Source organism: Spodoptera frugiperda, chromosome 9, assembly GCF_023101765.2.
Source record: "Spodoptera frugiperda isolate SF20-4 chromosome 9, AGI-APGP_CSIRO_Sfru_2.0, whole genome shotgun sequence".
Classification (NCBI taxonomy): Eukaryota; Metazoa; Arthropoda; class Insecta; order Lepidoptera; family Noctuidae; genus Spodoptera; species Spodoptera frugiperda.
This window is the reverse complement of record NC_064220.1, coordinates 5,115,651-5,141,250: the sequence shown is the minus strand read 5'-3', so window position 1 is coordinate 5,141,250 and position 25,600 is coordinate 5,115,651. Positions and strand designations below refer to the sequence as shown.

The 25,600-nt window shown below is 37.8% G+C and overlaps 2 protein-coding genes across 2 annotated transcripts; one reads left to right on the top strand and one right to left on the bottom strand.

Annotated features, from left to right (window-relative positions):
* Positions 1-506: 506 nt before the first annotated feature.
* LOC118271172 (DNA topoisomerase 3-beta-1) lies at positions 507-12,478 on the bottom strand. The gene is made up of 15 exons (XM_035587124.2): positions 12,256-12,478; positions 11,896-12,185; positions 11,334-11,553; positions 10,864-11,110; positions 10,509-10,626; positions 9,552-9,634; positions 8,987-9,123; positions 8,324-8,511; positions 7,290-7,406; positions 6,706-6,861; positions 5,914-6,168; positions 5,205-5,392; positions 4,670-4,822; positions 4,043-4,223; positions 507-1,009 (listed from the first exon to the last, which is right to left on the bottom strand). The coding sequence occupies exons 1-15, from the start codon at positions 12,344-12,346 to the stop codon at positions 878-880; spliced, it is 2,556 nt and encodes an 851-aa protein (XP_035443017.2). The 5' UTR covers positions 12,347-12,478; the 3' UTR covers positions 507-877.
* Positions 12,479-12,964: 486 nt separating this feature from the next.
* On the top strand, positions 12,965-25,059 carry LOC118271219 (NEDD4 family-interacting protein 1-like). Its single transcript, XM_035587222.2, has 6 exons — positions 12,965-13,157; positions 13,257-13,359; positions 13,798-13,934; positions 16,114-16,249; positions 16,938-17,123; positions 22,710-25,059. The coding sequence occupies exons 1-6, from the start codon at positions 13,155-13,157 to the stop codon at positions 22,811-22,813; spliced, it is 669 nt and encodes a 222-aa protein (XP_035443115.1). The 5' UTR covers positions 12,965-13,154; the 3' UTR covers positions 22,814-25,059.
* The last annotated feature ends 541 nt before the right edge of the window (positions 25,060-25,600 follow it).

Below are 25,600 nucleotides of genomic sequence, written 5' to 3'. Positions count from 1 at the left end.
TTGCGCGACAAGCAACACAGCGAGTATCGAGTTACCTTGTCAAACTATAACATGAGAAGTACCCTTAGTTGGTGTAATACGTTAAACGAAAACGAAACGAGAGCCCATTCGGCGCTCTGATTGGCCGGCACGAATGAACCAACCAATAAGAACGCGAAACGCGCTCTCGTTTCGATGTCGTTGAACGTAAAAGTAGCTCGTACTAAGCCCTAAGGCCGTAGAACATAATTATGTATTTTAATATATTTCACGAGTTTACAAAAATATAGGGCAAGTGTGAGAGTGGAAAATGAACTCAGATCTTACGAAAAGAGAATCACTACGAAACTCTTTGATAGAACATGAGTAACAATATCGAAATAGTGACTTACTATTTAGTTCATAATTTTTTCTTCTAGTTATAACATTGTACCGGAAACCTTTTTCTGATGTCGATTCCGTTCGAGAAGGATAAAAATCGAGCATATAATATTAAGGTACGCATTCGTAAAATTAAGGGTGATTATGGGAACAACTGATAATGTTCGGCAGATTTGGCTTTATGAGATAGAATTTGGATTTGAGCTCCATACAAAATGTATCAAAATTTTATCCGAGAGAGACGTTAGAAGTTAGAAATGTGATGTGTTATACGAACATGTATTTATTTAATAGATTATGAGAGCTAACGTTTTTGTTTACACCAGATTGCCGCTAATTAATGAAACCTTATTTGTTTTCACTGTAGCTGTCAAAAATCGGAAACTAGTATAGTAAACTATTATTAGACAAACAGAACCAAACAAGTCCTCTACATTAGCGCCACCTGGTGAGGTAAAATGGTAGTCCTCATTGTAGTATGAAAGTATAATAAAGTAAAGATTAATTTACTAGTAATTCACACGAAGTACGCGGCAAGCTGCGCCATTTTATCCTTGGGTTGTTTGTTGCGGTGCTTGTTCCCGCGCGCCCGCCCGCCTCGCCCGCGCGACACGGGGGCGCGGGACGCTACGGCGCGATGTTTCTCCACCTATACACAAAAATGAAACTTTAATATATGTGTTCTTTGGCAAAGAAAGTGGGTTTATTATTAAAATGAATTTGCTGCTCTCTGTTGTCATTTTAAGGGAAAATAAACCAGTTTTTTATGGAATAGGTCGACAAAGAAGTAGATAGATTACAATACATGATGGTAAGCAATCGGCGCAGCTCATTGATGGATGTCATGTTGCACCCTCAGAGGTGCAACATCAGAGGAGTAGAAGTGCGCTTCCGAGCTTTTTGGCTTCCAGGTTAAGGATAGGCAGATTGAAGATTAAAGGATTTTTGAGAGAAATTTAAATTGGGTTAATTAGTAGTGCTTGGGATGGGAGGGGATTGGGATAAAATTTATTGTCTGTGGATGGAAGGGGATTGGGCGTGAAGGAGGACTGTGGATGGAGGGGGTTAAGCATGAAGGGGGCTGAGGATGGAGGAGCATTGAGCATAGAAAGGGATTGAGGATTGAGAGAATGAGAATTAGCTATTGTTGAGAGAATGAGAATTAACTACTTTCTTTCAATGTTAAGTAAAATTGTGTTCCTCCTAAACTTATATTGTTGTGCCCAACAGGGTCCACATTGTGTCCTAGTTAAGTTTACCACCTAAGCCTTACATGTGGAAAGCAATAAAGTATTGAGTATAGCTTTTTTTTTTGAGGGGGGAAAAGCATCCAATGACTTTTCTCGCCTTGGGCGAGGCGAGAGGGAATGTCAGACTCTTACTGACTAAAAACCACCCCGTTCCTACACCTGCTTTTCGAACCGGAGCCCCGGTAAACCCGCTAGGTAGTCCGCAGCTCCGGAGGGGGCTGAGGATGGAAGAGCATTGAGCATAGAAAGGGATTGAGGATTGAGAGAATGAGAATTAGATGAGTACGTACGAGAGCGCTGAAGGTGGGCTCGCAGTAGAGGCAGGCCGTCATCTCGGTGATGGCGGCGGGCAGTATTGAGTATAGCTAGAGTACGTACGAGAGCGCTGAAGGTGGGCTCGCAGTAGAGGCAGGCCGTCATCTCGGTGATGGCGGCGGGCAGTATTGAGTATAGCTAGAGTACGTACGAGAGCGCTGAAGGTGGGCTCGCAGTAGAGGCAGGCCGTCATCTCGGTGATGGCGGCGGGCAGTATTGAGTATAGCTAGAGTACGTACGAGAGCGCTGAAGGTGGGCTCGCAGTAGAGGCAGGCCGTCATCTCGGTGATGGCGGCGGGCAGTATTGAGTATAGCTAGAGTACGTACGAGAGCGCTGAAGGTGGGCTCGCAGTAGAGGCAGGCCGTCATCTCGGTGATGGCGGCGGGCAGTATTGAGTATAGCTAGAGTACGTACGAGAGCGCTGAAGGTGGGCTCGCAGTAGAGGCAGGCCGTCATCTCGGTGATGGCGGCGGGCAGTATTGAGTATAGCTAGAGTACGTACGAGAGCGCTGAAGGTGGGCTCGCAGTAGAGGCAGGCCGTCATCTCGGTGATGGCGGCGGGCAGTATTGAGTATAGCTAGAGTACGTACGAGAGCGCTGAAGGTGGGCTCGCAGTAGAGGCAGGCCGTCATCTCGGTGATGGCGGCGGGCAGTATTGAGTATAGCTAGAGTACGTACGAGAGCGCTGAAGGTGGGCTCGCAGTAGAGGCAGGCCGTCATCTCGGTGATGGCGGCGGGCAGTATTGAGTATAGCTAGAGTACGTACGAGAGCGCTGAAGGTGGGCTCGCAGTAGAGGCAGGCCGTCATCTCGGTGATGGCGGCGGGCAGTATTGAGTATAGCTAGAGTACGTACGAGAGCGCTGAAGGTGGGCTCGCAGTAGAGGCAGGCCGTCATCTCGGTGATGGCGGCGGGCAGTATTGAGTATAGCTAGAGTACGTACGAGAGCGCTGAAGGTGGGCTCGCAGTAGAGGCAGGCCGTCATCTCGGTGATGGCGGCGGGCAGTATTGAGTATAGCTAGAGTACGTACGAGAGCGCTGAAGGTGGGCTCGCAGTAGAGGCAGGCCGTCATCTCGGTGATGGCGGCGGGCAGTATTGAGTATAGCTAGAGTACGTACGAGAGCGCTGAAGGTGGGCTCGCAGTAGAGGCAGGCCGTCATCTCGGTGATGGCGGCGGGCAGTATTGAGTATAGCTAGAGTACGTACGAGAGCGCTGAAGGTGGGCTCGCAGTAGAGGCAGGCCGTCATCTCGGTGATGGCGGCGGGCAGTATTGAGTATTGAGCTAGAGTACGTACGAGAGCGCTGAAGGTGGGCTCGCAGTAGAGGCAGGCCGTCATCTCGGTGATGGCGGCGGGCAGTATTGAGTATTGAGTATAGCTAGAGTACGTACGAGAGCGCTGAAGGTGGGCTCGCAGTAGAGGCAGGCCGTCATCTCGGTGATGGCGGCGGGCAGTATTGAGTATTGAGTATAGCTAGAGTACGTACGAGAGCGCTGAAGGTGGGCTCGCAGTAGAGGCAGGCCGTCATCTCGGTGATGGCGGCGGGCAGTATTGAGTATTGAGTATAGCTAGAGTACGTACGAGAGCGCTGAAGGTGGGCTCGCAGTAGAGGCAGGCCGTCATCTCGGTGATGGCGGCGGGCAGTATTGAGTATTGAGTATAGCTAGAGTACGTACGAGAGCGCTGAAGGTGGGCTCGCAGTAGAGGCAGGCCGTCATCTCGGTGATGGCGGCGGGCAGTATTGAGTATAGCTAGAGTACGTACGAGAGCGCTGAAGGTGGGCTCGCAGTAGAGGCAGGCCGTCATCTCGGTGATGGCGGCGGGCAGTATTGAGTATAGCTAGAGTACGTACGAGAGCGCTGAAGGTGGGCTCGCAGTAGAGGCAGGCCGTCATCTCGGTGATGGCGGCGGGCAGTATTGAGTATAGCTAGAGTACGTACGAGAGCGCTGAAGGTGGGCTCGCAGTAGAGGCAGGCCGTCATCTCGGTGATGGCGGCGGGCAGTATTGAGTATAGCTAGAGTACGTACGAGAGCGCTGAAGGTGGGCTCGCAGTAGAGGCAGGCCGTCATCTCGGTGATGGCGGCGGGCAGTATTGAGTATAGCTAGAGTACGTACGAGAGCGCTGAAGGTGGGCTCGCAGTAGAGGCAGGCCGTCATCTCGGTGATGGCGGCGGGCAGGCGCGTGCGCTCGGCGCGGTACTCCACCGTCACCTGCTGCGCGCCGCATAACGTGCACGCCGCCTCGCACACCGACACGCGCGTCGCGTCCTCGAACACGTTTATTATCACGTCGCAACTGGAACATTAATAGATTGTTGAAATATGCCTGTTAAATTAATATCAATTCTTTAAACAATCCTATTTCGGCCACAGATTATTATTTATTGCTTCAAACAGAGCAAATTTTTTGAGTGATTCACAAAATTGTTGTAAACACACCCGCGACACTGGAGAAAATCTTAGTCGTGCATCGTTTTTACGTCTATTTTACAATAGATTAGTTTCTTAATATAATCTCAAATTAAAATATGTATCCAAATCCAAAGTTTAGAATGCAAGAAACATGTGAACAATCTACATATTATTCAATTTCTTAAATAATATTAAATTGTTTCGTGTAAAGTTACAATATAAATGAACACTTTAAACGTCACGGTGGTCACCGGTGACCGACGTTAGCGGAGGATTTGCCTTCAACAGTTTTCTATAGGCAGTCAAAGACTTAAACTACTTGGTGCATACCGGTTACAAGCTAGTTTCCACTTGGGTGCCGAGGGGTCCAGTACTAGGACCCCAGACTCGCACTCGACACAGCCGGACACTCCCGTGGAGTTGACGCCGTAAGGACACGTCGGGTGCGTGCACGAATTGCAACCGAAACCTTTCTTCATGTCCCTAGAAATTAATGACACATACAATATTATGGAAATTGTTGAATATATGCAAGTAGAACATTTGTAGGTAAGAATAAAACTTCGATGAGAAAATAAGGAAAAACTATTTCGTGTGTGACCAAAGCCAAGCCAAAATCAAATTATTACCATTGCAAATCCAACCATATCTTCACAGCATAATGCACAATATTTTAGAGACTTAAAAAAGACACGGGCGGATCTGCGCGATCACGTGCGAATACGCGCGTACAAATGAACGCGATTTAAATAGAATTTCACTTTAATGTGCTTTGATTTTGTACATTATAAATTGAACGTTACGTTTTCACGCAATAATATGGAAACTTTTTACTCATCAAAGTAATCTTGTTTTATAAACTTACCTGAACGGCGGATGGTTGTAGCAGTACGGGCAGAGAGGGAAGCTCTTGCCCTTGTTGCCTGTAGACCAGGAGAGTAGCTCGAAGTCATCGAGAGGACACTTCAGTTCGCGGTAGATACGGACTGTACCGTTCTGAGGCAAGCCGTACGTGTCGTCGCAGTGGGAACAATGGAGACGAGCTGGTTTTGCCTACATATGGAACATAATATATTACTTTAATGCACTCTTTAAAAGTCGAATATCTTTTTCTATAAGGTTCTAAATTCAATCACTAGGTAATAAATAGGATTATGTCTTTAAAGGCTTTAGGGATAGGCGACTTTAAGTACCGTAAAACGGGGTGAATAGAGATCGAGAGGTGAATAGGGACAGAAGAGGGGTGAATAGGTACAGAAATTACAGTACAGTACAGAAATTCTTCATAGTATCTATTCACCCCTCTTCGTCCCTATTCACCTCTCGATCCCTATTCACCCCGTTTTACTGTATTAGCCACTCAAGTAGTGAAAGAATGAAGTGATCCACTCATCACTTAGTTAGAAAACCACAAAATACGTATGTGTTTCATCCCGAGTTGCAGCGGTATGGGAGGTAGAGGCGGGCTTGTCCCTTTAAAAAAAATGTGGTTCATCCCAAGTATCGTGAAAAACAATCCCAAAGGATGACACACAAAGGCTATTCTATTTACAATTATAAGTTAAAATTCTCACCTGAATATATCTCATGTACCGCCTACATTTGCCGCATCTCGACAACGCCTTACCGCTAGTCTTGAGCGAGGAGAAATTGACCTCAAACAACTGGTCCATGGCCTCAATAGACCTCACAAAGTACTGGAACTTTCTACGGAATATCTCCGTAGTATGATTTAGTACTGCGTGGAAATCTGCCCGACCGACTGCTATGAGATTCAATTGCTCTTCCAAAGCTGATCGCATCGTTGGCAGAACAAGTTCTGGGTCGATCTGAAACAATATTCTGGTTTTAACACTTAGCTTACATATTATAATACTTTGCAAGTGACTATCAAACACAAAAATAATATGTCTAATCTTAATCTACAAACTGAAAGTCATAAAAATCGATGTACATAACGATCTGCATGTGATGCTGTATGATTTTGATATATTATGTCTCTCGCTCATTGTAAACAGCTTTGCCTGGTTTCGACCTGTACCTTAGCTGTATCTTAAACCTCCGGGCCAATCAATTATATCGACGATGAAGTACCAATACTTCCTAACTGACATTTTTATGGTAACTAATGTATGAAAACCCAAGAAATGAAACTTTTTTAAATTTGCGTAAAATTTTAACTTTTTTTGAGGGATATTGATACTTCGCCGTTGATATCACGTTCTTATCTGATAGTGTTTAACATTAACGCGATCGACATGTTTATGACGTTTGGCGCTCTGATTGGCTGCTCCAAGTTAACCGACCAATCAGAGGCATCTCATTCATATATTTTGTCATACAATAAAATATAAAACAGTACTCACTTTCTGATATCCATGTACTAGCACAATACCCAAGTTAGTGGGTATAAGTTTACGTCCGCTGCCCACTGTGACGTAGTTGCGTTGGCAGATATTGTTTATATGCACGGGAATGGACGCGTCGGTACCAATGCCATGCTTCTCCATAAGCGTGATTACCTGTAGTAAAAATAATATGCTTTGTGTAATAACTATCGGAAGACACTGAATAAGAGACCCGGTTTGATTAGAAACTGGTTGAGCTTTACTTTATTCGTAAATTGAATTAAGCTACTTTAATATTTGAATTTGTATGAAATCATGATTTAATTATTAACAAAAAGGGTTTTACTTAACGTTTGGGGTTAGTTTATACTCGCGCATCGAAGCGTTTTTCCAAAACTGAATATAACAAACTCAACCTTAACTCCACAGCGTAACGCACACATTACTTCTGAGATCTAAAAAAGCGCATTCACGCGCAGACGCGCTATGACAATGCGCGCGCCTTTTAGCCATTTTTCAGTTCAACCAATAACATAATAATATCTTTAAGTAACATACTGAACTTAAAACTGTTATTTAATTTAAAGATACTTGTCCTTTACCTCAGATTCAGTAAGATAGTCCGGAGGTGAGGTTTGACACTCGACCAACCTATGATCGTGGGCTCGCAGCACATCATCCACGTTCAGTAGCGGCACAAACTCATCTTTACCGAAAGCCTGGAACAAATAGTAAAGAAATAAGTTAATTTTATAAACAACCTTTAACACGTTGAACGCCGTGGTTGTCACCGGCGACTGACGTTAGCGGAGGATTTACCTTCAACAGTAATCTATTGGCAGTCAAAGACTTAATACCGTTTAACATTTATGGTCATGCAAACTAAATGTGTATACAAAATTACAGCTCAATCGGTTGAAGATATCTACTTCAAATTTAATTGCAAGATTCCACTTCCCACACATACATTTACACATTGTAAGTGAAATAAAAGCTTGTAATAATAATGGAGGCGCCATGCTTGTTTGTTAACATTGGTGGTCCATACCAATAACGAAATAATTATACTTACTAACTATAAAAGTTTCGCCCGCGGTCCCGAGGGATACAAGGTAGCCTACGTATTATACCAGACCACAATCTACCCCTGTTCCAAATTTCATCGAGATCCCTTCAGCCGTTTTGGCGTGATTGAGTAACAAACATACACATAAACTTTCGCATCTATACTAATATTATAAAGCTGAAGAGTTTGTTTGTTTGATTTGAATAATTCTTTTTGTGTGGGATAGCGCATTTACCGAGGAAGGTTATAGGCTATAAAACATCACGCTACGATGAATAGGAACCGAGCAGAGCAGGTGAAACAAAGCGGAAGTACAGTACTCTCAACGGATCTTGGCAGGTCTGAACTACGTGCAGAAGGCTGCGCAATAAGTATTTTTTAGAACCAAATGGTGGCATGAGGCGAGGTGCGGGGGCGGCCATCTAGGCTAGAGATTGACCATTTCTAAATACAATTGACCCTTTACACTTATTGCGCAGCCTTCTGCAAGTAGTTCAGACCTGCCAAGATCCGTTGAGAGTACTGTAGCTAATTTATAATAACTATTAATAAGATAGTAAGATACCATACCTGCCAATGCATAATCTCAGTGTACCCAGCATCAACGAGTGTGTTCCCGGTGTACTTGAACGTTTCCGATCCAATCTGGAAGGTGATGACAGTGGACAGGTACTTGCAGTCGCGGGACAACGTGGCGATGAAGTGACGAGTCACATAGTCGTAGATACGCCACGCGTCGCCTTCTAAGTCGGACTCCACTGAAAATTGGAACATAGTATGGTGTTGTTTGTAAGAGAATAATATATTTATACTGAGCACAATTCCAGTCTAATGAGAAATTTTCGAAAAGCCGAAAAAGGTCTAGTATTCATTTGCAAGACCCGGGAATCGAACCCGAGGCCTGTTGTCTGGCAGTCGCACTTGCGACCACTCGACCAACGAGGCAATCAAGTCAAGACGAGGCATGTAAATTAAGTTGATCATAAATGTAGTTTTATGTTAAACGAAAACAAAACGAGAGCTCGTTCGACGCTCTGATTGGCCGCGCACGATTGAACCAACTAATAAGAGCGCCGAATGCGCTCTCGTTTTGTTTTCGTTCAACGTATAGTAAACTCGTACTAACCCTTAGTATCGTATTGTATCAGGGAAATGAACTTTTGGTGAGCCAAATAAATAAAATAAAAATAAGCAGTAGACAAAAATAGGTTAATGATGATGAAGATTACATACCAGCTGGTCTCATAGGTGTGATGGGAGGATGGTCGCCGGCGTCATGGCCTTTCTTCGGCCGATTGATACCGTTAGCAATAATCGCCCTCACTTCCGCACCCCACTTGTTCGAGTTCTGTTGCTGACGGAGCGTACCCCTTGAAAATGAACAAAATCTATAACCGCCGCACTCAGAGTTATTTAATCGTTATTTGGGCTGATTCTTAGCAATTGTTTTCGGAACAGAATCATTACTAATAGTTTAAGTAATCGTTAAAATGTCTCTAAGTAGTAAGTGTGTTTACATTCAAAAACAAATTAACAATAATTTTACTGGTCACATCTTTAGACACATTTGACGTGTGGTGACAGCAGAGTTAATACATTTATCACCCCTCTTCCCGCGTGTATCAGCACTGTGTGATAAAACTATGAAGATTATGGTAAATCAAATCCTATACCAAAGTAGAAAGAGAGACCCACTATCCAACAGCTGACTGGGCTATTGATGTATTTAGACTTTAGATTTAAAATATATATGCGAGTATAATTATATAGGTATAATGTAAAATATTATGTAACTTACATTAAATCATAGTTCTCTGGATAGCTGGTGGTTTCAGTACGGGGATACGAAATGTAACCCTGCGTGTACAGTCTCTCTGCAATCTGTAGGACAATGATAAAAATATTTATTTCCTCAGTCTGTGTGTATTGTAACCATATTCACTACAGACGTAATGGATCGAAATGTCGATCATTTACCCATTTGAAAAAAAAAATCTATATTGATTTTATATGTTTGTCGATAAAAATAACTTATAATTTGTGAGGGTAAAGTATCAAAAATCCGATTCTCAACACCCTGTAAACTCTAAATTTCACGTACGTAGTACGATAAATACGATAGACATTGACCTTAACTCCTTCTAACAAGGTCCATAATAGTTTGCATTTTTTAATTGTTTGGTGTAATGAAATTCTGCACGCTACTCTTTCGCAGAACTACAGTGAGACCATTAAACATAATTACGTCCAATAAAATTCTTGTCTAGTTTATAATGCGATTTTTTCATAACAAGTTGATGCAAAACGTCATTAATTATAGGAACATAAACCATTCCGCTTACGTATATTGGTTGCAATGACGTCCGGTGTAGTTATAGGTTTACGCACACCCCTGACTATTGATTGATTTATTTGTAACATAAATGACAAAAAGTGGGTTATACACATTAATTATTTAGTAAATAAATGTCTTGACTACTTTGAGTTTTTGCTCAATCAACCGAAGACCGCAGAAACCGGCAGAGATCGACTTCTTTGGTATGCATTTTTCATCCTTATGCCATAATAGTTAATGTTCATTTTAAATTGATTTATTCCCAGTATCTTAGCCGCGCCTACACCGGTTTGCGTACTAATATACATTATGTACCTACATAATTAAAAAGCATAACATGCTTAATAAAAAACAGAAACATCCTTCTATTATTCACCATTCAACACCATTGTCAAGGTAAGTTTCAGAAATCCCACAAACCTGCATAGCATGATGCGGTCCCATACCAAGTCCAGCACTGGCCACTCGCATCAGTTCCACTGTATTGAGAGCCACAGGACGAGGTTTCACTTTCTCCTTAGCTTGAATGTTCACCACACTGTAATATAAATGTTTCTGTTTAAGAGACTCTTATTTAAAAGAGAATCTAAGAGACTCTTCTAAATGAAAATGAAAACAGTCAATAAAAAAAAATTTAAGAACCACCATACAAGTTAACAGTAACAAAGTTTTAACTACATCAAATGAAGTTTGATGTGCCTACATCATATATTTTCTATATAAATATCATTAACAAAGCCTCACGGGTAAGCTTATACAATAAAATAATACTTACACAGCTTCCTTAATTTCCTTGATACCAGCAAGGAACATATTAGCAATATCTTTCTCAAAACTCCGCACCCTCTTCCATTCTAACGGTAACTCTCTGCCCTCCGAAGTACTGGCAGTGACGCGTAACACCCAATAGGTCTCTGGTTTAAACGTCTGAATTTCATCATGGCGTTGAACACAAAATCCCAGTGTTGGAGTTTGACATGGTCCATATGATATAAGTGATGCATCTAAGTCACCGTATCTTCCTGAAATTATATATTTCATACATTGTAGAACAAGTAATCAAAAGAATGTCAAACTGATAGCATTCTTTTCTTTTTTGTAAATTATTCCTGATTTCGATCCAGTTTTGTTAATTAAGTCTTTGACTGTCAATAGAAAACTGTTGAAGGCAAATCCTCCACTAACATCGGTCACCGGTGACCACCACGGTGTTCAATATGTTAAAAATATCTTTTATTAACTCACCTTGAAAATATTTAGTCTGGAATCTTGTGAATGCACAACCGATACGTAAATCAAGTTCTTGTCTTGCGTCAACACTCCGGGATTCATTCTCGTTAGGCCTCCCAAGGTTCAACATGGCTGCTTTGATGTCTTTATCTGTGATGGCTGAGAACTTCGCACGATATGTGACTAGAGGTGAACAAACATCACCCTTCAAGTAAGCCTGGACACAACTCATTACCTATGGACAAAAAACGGTTCAAAATACACTATAAAGTCATTTTAAGACTGTAAATTATTGAAAAATCCCTTTTTAACTCATTGGTTGAATTATTTTCACAATTTAAAATTAATTGAAAGGAAAGTGGCATAACTATATTCAAATCTAATTTTAAATTACTGTTATTCTTATTGTAACAGGCACATACTTTCAATTTTAATTGTAACAAGTGAAACTACATGCAAAATTTCTAATACCCAGCACAATGATGCATGGATTTGTTTCTATGGCTGAATTTAATAGGTAACCTTTCTATTAAATTTCCATTAGTTATCAAGAGATAGAAAAATATTCATAACTTACCTCGAAACATATATTTTCTCCTTCCTTATCACAATCTAGCCACAAAATCAGGTAGTCACAGGATTTAGATTCCTGAGCCAACAATGCCGGTATTCTTAGCCTAGGCATTGCCTCTTTCTTCTCCGTCGGACAACTAAACAACTCGACCGGATCCACTTTATCCCAATTATTATATTTGCCGGTGAAATCCAAACTCATAACGTGACCACATACGGAAGTCATTTTGAACCGAACTTGCTCATTTTTAAACGTTCCGTGCCATTCGTGTATGTTACAAGCGTTGTTCGATGCTGCAAAAACAAGAATTAGTTTTATATTTTTAATAAAAATGGGGAATTCAAACTTGGTTAGGCAACAAACCTTTAGTCGTACTGCATTTGCCATTGCTGAGTATATTAGCCACATTTTGAGCTAACGATGGCTTTTCAGCCACCATTAACGCAGTCTTCATGATTTTTGTTTCGTATTTAAAGATTTGTTGAACATGAAAACCGGGTATAACCCACGATTTACTATTGATTCTCAAATTCTAACTTCCAGTCCGATACTTCCATGTACAAGCAAATCCAATACAATGTGAAATTTTGATGTCATGTCATGTCAAAGTTGTCAATGTCTAGTCAGGGCTGCCCACAGAAAATAAATAAATGAAAAAGCAAAAGCTATCACAATCATTTTGAAGTAAAAACAATGAAGTAACTAACGATAACTAGAGTGAAATTATCAGTTTCATTATTGATTAATGATAATTATGTAAAGTAAAGTTGAATATAATTATTTATTTATTCCTACTATTGGATTATTTTTAGCAGTAGTAACACCATTGTTATTGACTTTTGTAGTTAGCGTTCAAATACTTGCTTACAAAAAAATATTTTTGTACGTTTGAATGCGTCCGTCTCCTCGCGGTTTTCCTCGTAATATTTTTTAATAATAATAATTAAATATAAACTTGAATATTTAAAACAGTAATATTTATCAAGAAACATAATATTTTTTTATTATAAATAATTTCTGATAATAGTAGCATCATAAGTATTGAGTGCTTAAAACTAAGTTTATGAACTTCGATAATAAACGTCATTCAAGTGAATGAAGAGAGGTGCGCCTGCTCTAACTTGCAGTGATAAATTGTCGGAAAAACCTTGGACGATGCGAAGATCATTATTATATTGTGTCTGAATTGCAATATAGTATCTGTACACGCGTTTTCGTGAAAATAGTGAACTATTCAACCGTGATAATTATAAACAGTGGACATGGTATTTACTTGTGACATTAATGTTTTTTTCTCCAATTGTTTATTTATGTAACTACTTGCGTAGAATATGTGATATGTGAAAGTCGCTATAATGTTGCAGAGCCACCCTCGAAGTGATGTCAACATATGCACGGCGGCGCAGCTGAGAGTGATGTTGCCGACGTCTGTGGAACATAGTATGCCTCCGCCGTTTATCGATATAAGTGAGTAATTAATTGCAACGACACACGCACTGTTCATTTACATAGTGGTCGCGATACGCGATAACAATATGGTTCTGTAAGATTTACCTGTAGCTGTATTGACATGCAGCTCATAAGGTTTATAAATATTGACTCTGTTTCAATTGCAAGCAATCAAAAGTTACAATGAAACAATCGAGTCGTTAATTACTGATATTTTGAAGACGAAAAATTGTAAAATTAATGTGTTTTTATCATGCAATTTAATTATCAGAATACAATATCTATTAATTGCACCACAATAATGTAACTTATTATTCAAGCTTGTATTGTTATCATTGGATTATAAAACAAGTACCTACAGCCTGAATCAATAATCAAATGACTTTGCTTGAACCATGACATCACCTTGAAATGCTATTTGATGGAGAAAGTACTAAGTTTTGTTTTGTTTTGTAGATAATATCCATGATATACCACCTCCTCAAGCGGACTTCTCAGCGCCACCCCCTTATGATGTGGCTGCAAACTCCAAACTCCCTACATATGAGGAAGTTCAGAGGGAAAAACAGATGGAGGGGGAAGACCTGCCACAGGTAAATAAAACCCATTTCAATTCATGCTTTCCTTCTCTCACTAAGGCACAGAATGGCAACAACTATACTTTTACCTAAACAATAGCATTAAACATTTTATTGTTTAGGTGTAAGAGGTGACACACTATAATTTGACCACTACTTTTGTCCTCAATCATTGGCTTTATTAATGCAGTGTATGGCTATGAAATGTGTCATGGATGATATTGTTTTTTTAGTATATGAGTCACTGCTATCATTCTTTTCAATACAGAATAGACGGTTTTTGTAAACATAATGAAATATTGCCTTTTAGCTCTTGTACTAGAATTGATACATAAGTATGTACAATTTTCTATAATTATGTAATTTATTCTATTGTTTTGACTGACTCATTGATAAGTGGCTGCAAGGCATGATTACAGAGCTAGGGAGCTCAGGCCAAGCAATATACTACTAATATGTCTTCTTTTCCATTTTTCAAAACTTTTACAATAGCTGTATAGAGTTTCAAATTCTGTGTGAAATTGAAATCATAACATAACAAGCATAAAGTGGGTGTTTACAATAAAAAAATGTGCACCTCTGCCTATTCCCATAAGAATTAAAAGGTGCCAAATGATACTGTACTACAAAAAGCTTGTTCCACATACTGCTTCTGTGGATTACACACAAATAACACATCAAAAAACCCAATACCAGAATGCAAACTCATTTATTTATGTTTTTTCCCTATGCAAAGATAAGCACCGAACTAAAGTACAAATGCACTGTGTTATAATCTAATCTATTACATGGATTATAGTGTAATCTGTATTTTTATCTTATCTTCTATAATAAAAATACACATTATACCTATTTATCTATATCTGTGCAGCTATCTATAGATTAAGAGCTCAATGAATAATTCATATATTTTTATTTACAAAATTTTATGAATCAGCACATAAAAAGATTTCATTGTTTGTGACGGGATGTTATCATAAGTACATAGTATACTTACCATTGATAAGTACATCGTATCAATGTGGGTTTGCGTAGGTAAACCTATTTATACATCTACAAATGTTTGATATGATAATATTTATTTAAATTACTTAAACAATAGTCTGTAAAATGATAATGATGGTTTCTAGATTGGTTTACGTTGACTATTCTAGGAGATTGTAATTCATAATTATATAATTAACTAGCTGACCGGGCAAACTTCGTATCGCCTCAAATATTTATTTCTCATCTTTTAAACCTTCCCTGGACTTCCACAAATAATTCAAGACCAAAATTTGCCAAATCGAGACGATTTTGTCGAAACTAACGAACAGCAATTGATTTTTATATATACATATAGACCAGCTACATCGTACGGTTTTACCCGCTCTGTTCGGCTCCTATTGGTTATAGCGTAATGTTCTACATTTACTTCCTCGACTAATGCACTATCCAATGCAAAAAAAAAATCTTTAAATAGAACCAGTCGTTTGGAGATTAGCGCGTTTAAACAAATTCTTCAGCTTTATATAAATAGATTTAGACTTAGTAAACTGTAGTATTTTTTATCAAGTTTATTTTTTCTTTAATTCCGTTTGCAGTTTACTTAGTCATAATGTAATTACTACTTAGAGTAGTTGTATAATAGTTAGCAAATTAAATATAAATACACATTAGGTCTTTTTTATGTACGTAAATCATCCAATCATAATGACATAACTAAAGACATAATTATGCTCTTCGTCGTCGTAAGGACACACTTATTTTTCCTGTAAAGACGAATATTATAGACAAGTGATAGGAAGCAAGACTGCCCAGTTCATATTCTTACGGCCTATTCTATAGTAGCATGGAGTTTAGAATCAGTATGGCAGGTCACCATTGAGTTGCCCCTTAGCACTACTGTTACATTTAAGGTCACATACTATGATACTACTGTCACAATGTTTCATCAAGGTTCTGAAAGTTAAGTACAAGTTTCTTTTATGTTAACCGAAATTGAAATCAGACTGCGTTCACTTCCGTGATTCGGCCGGCTGCAATGAACCAACGAATCAGAGCGTCGAACGCGCTCTCGTTAAACATAAACCAAACTCGTACTGAGGCAACTGTTAAATTAACAGTTATAGTTGGCTATTTTAATATAAAGCTTAGTAACAATGGTGCTCCTAAACTGAAAGATAATAATATCATCTATGTTTATTTTATTTAGATGCAAGGCCCCCCTCCCAACCACCCGACGTTTGCGGCCTTCGTAACGGTAGAGCCGACCGAGGGTTCAGCTGAACAACTGGATCCCGAGAACAGTTTACTTGGCACAGACATCATGTTCTTAACATCATTTTTTGGTGAGTTACTTGTTTGTTTTTATACAATTTATTGCCGTGTTTAGTATCACTATTACTGCTATTTTTCGATTTTTCGAACGTTTCTCAGTAGGTAGCACGGAGCCTGGAATTGTGCCCAGTATATGGCAATAGGCTCACCCCCATATTACATGAGACTTAGTGCACCTCTGCTAGCTTTACAGGGATAATAGGCGTGACGTTGAAGTTTAGATTAATTGATAGCAACAAAACTCGTCTAAAGGTAAGCAGCTATTGTGGCGTAAGTACGCCTGTAACACTAGAGACCCAGTCTTTAAATTGTATCGTACAGAGTGATTTCATTGATAATGTTGGCCGACCGTCTGTTTTGCAACGTGTCGTGAGACTCGTGAGTTCAATACCCGCATGGAACAAATCTTTGGGTTATTTCTTATCTGCAAATTGTTGTTCCGAATCAGCATTGTTTTAGCTAGTTTGTGAATGCACCCACAACCCGATAGTTACTGGAAAAAATCCTAGTGTAGGGTCACGCTTTAAAGAAAAAGCAACGTCACGCCTTTTATCCCCGAAGGGGTAGGCAGAAGTGCTCATAACGACACGTAATGCCGCTATACAATGTACACCGACTTTTCACCATTTGTGTTATAAGTCCCATGTAACACGTAATACTTTTAAAAATGAAAAGAAAAACATCTATGTTAATTTCCAGTGGCATTCCTATTCAACTGGATCGGTTTCCTGCTCCTGATGTGTTTCTGTCACACGGTGGCGAGTCGCTACGGTGCTCTGGCCGGCTTTGGACTCTCTCTCGCTAAATGGACACTCATTGTCAAACACTCCACCGAGCTGGCGTCTCACGAGAACTCCTGGCTCTGGTGGCTTATTATGGCGTTTGGTAAGTTGCTGTTTTATTACTATACTTATAATTATACAGTTAAACGTTATTTAGTTTCGCACGAAGACTCCCTAATAGCACGACACTGAGCACGTTCTTCAGCCCTTCACAACCAACCGTAAAGGAATCGGCACTAAGTCAAAGTCAAAGTATATATTTATTTCAATTAATCCTCACTTTTGAAACGTCAAATTGAATTGTCAGTCAGTCTGTCTGTTAGTGAAGCTAGGTGCTCGTTCCAAAGTATAGCTTTGAATGGAGTCTACTAATGGTTACTAAAGATTTAGTTTTAAAAAGCATACAATTTAGTATAAGAAATAAGAATAGCTAATGTCTCTGTACGGAATCAATCTTTATTTTCATAGCCCCATACCAAATAACAATCTAGAAAAATAATTCCACTATGTTACAAGTAGAGTAATTGATTAAATAAACTATAAGTGCTGCGATCTGCCATTGTGCACGCTTATCTAATGTACCTATTTCTATTGCTATAAATTGTTCAATGTATCACGGCGACTTTTCTAGAATTATAAGAGCCTTATGAGTGTTTACTTGACTTAATTGAAACAAACCAGTTATGAGAGCTTAGCATACATAATATAGCATTCTTAAAAATAGGTAAAACTAACTAACCTACCATAACCGATTATCGTAAGCGGTTTATGGTTCGCTTATATTACTTTTATATTGAATTAGAAATACTCCATCTTGTCACGGAGTTTCACATTGTGCCTTTAAGATTAAAAAAACAAAGACTCCTTAAGTACACTGCCCTACCTATAAGGCCTTTTGTCCTAAAGTTTAGGCACTAACAATAATGACATTATGTTATTGTAATAATCATATAGCAATCTAGCATATTTCTAAAACATACTTCTTCAAAGGAGACGGCTATGCTGTTGCGTAATGCTGTGATAGTAACAATATGTGTGAACGTCCGTTACTCCAATCAGTGGGACCACTTAGCCAATCATTTCTAACTGAGAGGCGACCTACGCTTCTTCATGAAATAGGTCAATAGTACCATTTGTACGTACGACACTGAGTTTCGTTTAGAGATTATAACTCAAGAACGGCTGGACCGAATTTTATAATGTTTCGTGAGTAGGTTGATCAGGAAAATCCTTATTTGTATTAATTTTTAAATGTTACATTATAATAGTAGGTATATTTTCCCCGTTTTTAGTTGATACAAGTAACAAACCGGCTTACTTATAAAGGTCAAAAAATATTTATTCCAAATAGACTAGGAAGGCACTTTTAAACGTCAAAACAAATATAATAATATTAACAATGTCTGTCTGTCGGTCAGACCTCTAGTTGGAATACGTAACTGTTTGACGTAGAACTCAACTAGTTTCAAGCTACGCTTGGGGCTCATATTTATAAGCTTTGCTACAAGCCTGGTTGCTCATGAAACAGGTACTTAAGTAACCCAGTAAACATAATTAATTTGTATTATGCATTGCGTACGTGTATGTATGCTCACGCCGTCACCAATAGATACTATGAGGCGGTTATAAAATCGATAGGGACATCAATTTAATAACACACTAGATATAGGTATGTTTATTAATATTTCATGGGGACTGTGCGAACCACGGTGCGGTCACCTTGACCCCGTGCCATATGACGTTGGCTCATGTAACAGTCACGAATACATGTGCAATATTGCGTTTCTATGTTAGTTCTAGATATCGTTGACATTTTTGTTTTTAATTTTTTTCTCTATTTATTATTTACACAAAAGAATAATACAATAAAAATAACAAATAGTAACCAAAAAACTACTAAGGTTTAGGACCGTGCTATGGAATCTGTCTTAAATGTTATAATAGTTTTGTTTCTGTGGAATCTGTCTTAAATGTTATGAAAGACGATGTAGTGACAAGGATTGAAAAGGGAATGTTACGATGGTTTGGACATGTAGAAAGGATGGATGAAAACAGATTTACGAAAGAAGTATACAAGGCGAATATGAGTGAGACCGTCGGTAGAGGGCGCCCCAGACGGACATATAGCGACCAGATTGGCGATATATTAAAAAAGGGCCAAATTAAAAGTACCTTTAACCGACGAGCATGCATGAAAAGACTGATGACTGTTGATGAAGCGAAAGAAGTGTGTAAGAACCGTGGCAATTGGCGTTCCATTGTCTCTGCCTACCCATGGGAGACAGGCGTGAGGTTATGTATGTATGTAGGTAGTTTTGTTTACTTGTGTTATAGGTACATATACAACTATATGCTTATTCTTTTGTGATTGTGGCTTCGCATCAACCGCTTCTTTTCTCTACACTACCCAATGGTTGACTGTTAGAGAATGCCTTAAGGCATTAAGTCCGCCATTCACTATCATTTTTGTGATGAAGATTAAATAAATACATATATTATGTTTGCGATCATTCATTTTCATTAGAGGAGATGGAGGATGTACAACAGTGGATACTATTGTAGGATTTTTAAAAGCGTTTGTTTGGTTTTTATTGAAAGCAAAGCGTTGACGTAGTAGTTTTTTGTAATCTTATGATGGAGTTATTCATTAATATGGTATCTAATTTGAATACTTTTCATCCTTACATAAAAACAAAACATAAATAAAGTTTCTTTCCCCAAAATGAAATAGAAAGCGCGAGATCTTAGTATTTTACTGTGCGCCTGACCTTTCTACAATCCTGTCGAATTACCATCCTATTGGAAATTAAATAATGAAAGAGAGAACTAAGTTTGTATTAATGTACTACGATTATTCTGCGCAGTTCTCTGTCTGTTAATGACATTACTTAAAACCCGTTTTGCTAACCTTATTATGCAAACTATTATACCTAATGCGCTCTAACAAGGTGCGGCTGACAGATTCAGTAACGTTTCGTATCACTCTTGAAAGTTGCTGCGATTTAAAAATTATGCCTTAATATTTTAGCTGTATCACATTCGTATTATGTTAAATCATTCGGATGCGTAGTTAATTAAATTAAAACCAACCGGAATGTTCTAGTATTCAATTAAAATCTAATGAAATGAAAAATAAAGTAAAGTGTTATGCGTATAACGTAAAGCCATAGTCGTGTTTAGTGATGGGATGTACGGCTACGATGGATAGGTAGTCGATGTTTTTTTAGAATAAAAAACGAAAATCGTGCGTCGTTCAATTATCATTCTTAAAAAACCTTTAATTATGTGGGTAAATCCACTGTAGACGCGGCTCTCTCTGCCCAAACCACAGTGACATTATCTGAGCAGAAATATGTAGTAGGCATTTTTCTAGACATTTCCGGCGCCATTGATAATGCGTAGTGGTACTATTCCAACATATACAAATTAATATATCCTTGTTTTCTTCACGGTTCTGTAAAACTGTAACTCTGAAACACCTCAGGGCTCGGTCATAAAATATTTATTTTGACAAGTATATACACGTAGTTAGACTGCACAACTAAATAACACACACATTTAATAAAAAAATTCAAGAGAATTAAATGTATGCTGCGAGTATCGATAGCGATAAAAAAAGATTTTTCTAATGTCCATCCCTAAAGAGAGACGTCAACGTCATACTGGCATCTGTCAGCCGCACCTTGTTAGAGCGCATTAGGTATAATACTCTACTCACATATTATGCGCAATCTTGTCACCTATTGCAAATGTTTGCCTATTCCAATACATCAATATATTCCAAGTTAAACAAATGTCAACTCTACACTTGTATAAATAAAGTTGACTTCTAAACGATGTATACTGCATACTGGTATTATTAAGAAGGTCAGGAATAAAAATTAAAATTTTAGTTTAAATTCAACTTTATATCTGAGCAGTAGAATTGTTTTTTAATATTCAAGTTGTGCATGTGTTCTCTCAAATTACGGATCGGATTTATAAACAACTTTTTGTCTAATATTTACACTATGTAACTTTAGCGTCGGGAGCACCTATACCCAGTATAGGAAACCAGTTTAAGAGGGAAATCTTTAATAGGTTACCGTGACTCCGGCTCAAAGCAGGAGAAAGAACGGGGTAGTTTTTAGTCAATAAAAGTATGACACTCTCTCTCGCCTCACCCAAAGCGAGAAAAGTCATTAGATGATTATCTCCTTAAAAAAAATAAAGAGGGAAATCTTTATTCAGCATTAAGTGTATTGTCTGAAGACGATGATAAATTAACAAAGCAACGATAGTTTTCAATTTAAAAGAATGAAAGTGATTATTAGCGAAATGTCGTTGATTGCGGGTTGATAGTCAATTAATGCGACGTTCACAATGGTTGTTTGCGTTCATGGTTAGCTGTACAATATCGTGATAACGGTTCATTGCACCGCACATGTTTTCATATCTCGTTATCGAAAAGGGAATACCTACGTACTGAAATTCTCAGTAAAAACACGAGGCCAGTGGAATTGTGCCTCCGGAGCTCGGAGCACCTAGCGGGTTTACCGGGGCTCCGGCTCGAAAAACAGGAGTAGGAACGGGGTGGTTTTTAGTTAGTAAGAGACTGACACTTCATTTTCGCCTCGCCCAAGGCGGGAGAAGTCATTGGATGATTTTCCCCGCTTAAAATAAATAAGTTGAATAGTGCCCAGTATGGCAATTGATTCACTTCTTATTATACAGTATGCAGATCACTCATATGATTTAAATGAAACTAAAAGTAGTACTCGTCCATAGAAGCATAATCTAATTTAATATTTCAAAGAAAACCGAAAAAAAGTTTTCGAACAAAATATATAATGAAATTAATCAAATATTAAATTCTGTGGAATCAGCTTCATGACACGACACCACAGAAGAGCTGTGATGTTGTAGGTTGTCTAGGTTTGTTACGGACATGCGGCGCGACTGTTGTAATGCCGTATTTGTAAAACGTGTTTAAATTAGCTTAAAGAGAAAATGCTCTTTTTGTCTTACCTATTGGCTTTTGCAAAGCCAAGATGATAACAAATAATTATGTGGTTTAAATTAAGTCATAAGAGGTATCTCCATATGTTATGGAACTTAGTACTTGGTGAATAGTTTAACATTTGATGTAAAAATATAAACATAACTCCACCACCTATATAGTGAAAAAATATTACTTTTTACTATACATAGAAAATATCCAATGACGTTTGTATTAGCACTTGCATGTGAAACCAATACTAGTCTAACACAATGCCAAATAAACATTTTTTTATTAACATAAACTCAACGATTGATGTTCAAATTATTCATAACGTACGGTCTGTATACAATAAAACATCTCATTCTAGCTGTATATAATCGAATTTGAATTTTAAACTTGTCTTAATAGAATTGATTTTCATCTGATTATAACGATTAGAATGGTCATTGAGACTCTGACGTCAATGTCGTGTCGTGATTCGCACAGAATAAATTATAAAAGGATTATCGTCATCAGAAACTACATAATACTGCTGAACACGTTTCTTAACTACTTACATAATATTATTGAACTTTGTTAAATGAAAAAAAAAAAGTATAGGTAGTGAGTGATCTCATCTTGTAGATTTGAAAGTGTTTAAAAACTATTATGGATTCGTGGTTGTATCTATGAGAATAATAATTAATAATTCTCTATATTTGTTTCCAGGTATCTTAATCTGCGTTCGTGCTATCATCCAGTACCTGAACATCAAGCGCGGCTGGCGTCTACTCTCCGGCACGGCTCAAGAGCGACTGCTCTTCTTCTACTAAACCGCACGCTTTTGTTTCACTCACACTCGCATCTAAGCTGGTAGTGCGACAAGGATGGATATATGTTTCTCGTTTAGATTGTAATGTCGTCATAGTAAAGCGTAAAGACGTAAGATGTATCCTTCATTGCAAGTTGTCTTGCCCTTTACGTTGAAGCTATTGGTATGAATCTATGATAAAAAAGTAAATTGATTGTTTAGAACATGCTTAGTGAATGTTTAAGGAATATCAGTAACGTATAAGGACATCTACTTACTTCTAAATCCGTGTTATCACACAATTGATCGACACTCGGAGATTGTAATGACCTACTAGAACCATCTAGTGTCGAAGGATGGAACTATTTTAAAAAACAGCGCCATCTCTCTTTCGTATTAGACAAAATGGTTCTAGTACGTCTAATACAACCTCTGTCCGGATTGTTAGCATCACAGAGTTGTGTTTCAAAGACATGATAAGCCAATATTTTACTGTGTAGATATATTTTTAATTTATTATTATAAGTAGCTCAGCTTTAGTCTTATATTTGAGCAGATATTTTTTATATATGCAAGTTTGATCGGGCTGATTGTGAAAGAATAGGGATGTTTCACCGATGTGAAGTTTATTGGTAAATAAATATTCGGGTACTTATTTTGTATAGCACTACTAAATGGTTAAATAATTACATTTAATCGGATTTTATTAAGTTAATTAACTCGAATTATATTTTTTCGATCGTGTGAAATCATTCCGTGGGTGTAAAGTGCACTAGTTAAGTGTAGAGTTGTTATTGTTATATTTCTAAGCTAAAGCACGCCGTCGTTGTTCGAACTCATTTCAACAATTTTCATATTTACTTCATGATGCGTCCATTTCTAGCGATCATCGGCGGAATCAGCGCATTCCCCTGATGTGGCGACACTAAAATATTTCCCATGTTAGTAGCCCATGTAAGTGAAAAGTTATTTGATCTTAAAATATTTGTTTCAAGAGACTTTCAATTTTAATGTAACTAAATGATATTGCATTTTGAAAATCAATGTTGATTGTAAAAAGATATGTATATTTTTGCTTACATAATCCCCATTAAGGAGTTACCTTATAAAGATTTTTATTGCCTTTTTTTTTCTTCAAAGTTTTCATCAAAGGCGAGATTTATTCGGTTGATATGATACGAAGGTGCTAGTGCTAAAAACCTTTGTGCTAGATCTGAATTTATTTGTACATCAATAAAAACAACAAATTGGTATGGTTAGCTTTAGATATTGCTATATTTGATCACCGACGGAGTGTTGGTAAAATAAAATTTATCATAAATTAATTAATTGATAAGTATCCAATCAAAGGCGACGTCTGTTAGACCCACTGATCTCGGTATTTTTTATTTAATTCAGTTTTAAGTGAATTGTAATAGGGATGATGACGGGGCACGATTAAAAATATATTTAGTCCGTCAGTTAGGTAATGAAAAAATATTAGACATGTATTTTTTTATTTTGTCATATAACATGACAATACTTAGATTGGCAAATACGTCATGTCTACGTATAAAATGTACCCAGAAGTGATGTCACGCGAAATTTTAAATCGATTTATCTTTGAAAGTATTTGTTTTCGTAAGAAAATAAAAATACGTGTCTAATATTTTAAAATAATCTACAAGACGGACATTAAAATAAAAATTAGTCATCTACCCTTTTGATGCTAGATATTCAAATGACAACAATTGTGTCTCTTGACTTCATGCTATAATTTATTTTTCTTTCAATATAATGACATCAATATAAACAAGCCTGTTCGTAATAATATAAGTTTAAACTTAGAGAACACGATTTCTTTTTTTATTTAACTTTTTTCTAAGTGAATGGACCATGGGTCTAACAAACCTCGCCCTGGTAATATGTGTATAGAGCAAAAATGGTGACTTTGAGCCGCGATATTAACAGCTAGTCTGTATTTCTATACGTTATGAAGCATATAAGCAACTACTTTATTAGTTAAAGTCTGAAGGTTTTAAATAATGAAGTGGTTACCTTATACATATAATAATGTGCTTTACCGATCCCTTTTAAATATACATTATAATAATATTGTACATTCGCACCAAGTAATAAGGTTTAAATTGCAATGATTTGCGAAAATTGTATACGTTAGTTTCTAAATTCCTTTGATTTATAACATTTACTTGTATTACAACGATCTAAAATTGTAAAGTATTTATTTTGTTTTCTAAAATAATTAAACAACGTAGAGGCTAATAAAAATTAACATAAGTTACTTAAAATTGTTTTAGATCATTTGCAGAGCCCATAAACGACAGCAGCGCCTCTATCAATGAAACTTGTCATTGAAAGATCTCGTCAACTATTAATACTAAACAGATTCTAGGCTTCAAAACGCCCTTAACCGGTTCAAATATACATTTGTCTCCTTTTATCAAACCAATGAGAGAAAGAGATGAAACTACAAATTGGTTAAATGGATAAATCACCGATACATTCTAAAGTACATTCAAGTTATCTGTACATTATGTACGCGTATCAAATAAGAAACCTAAAATACTCCTGAAATAGATATATTTTTTTAAGTGAATTTAGTGGTTTTGTTCCTAAAATAAATTAAAGAGTTTTAATTTTTCTTATATTTGGTGTATGGAGAGAATTCCACCAGTTGAAACATATATGTATTTTAAACAGGGATCGGTAACTAGTACATAAACCCATGTTTTATGTAAAAATCTGAATACATACCGACTGCTTTAAGATAGAATGAACTTGAAAATGCTACCAAGAGTAATGTTAAGTT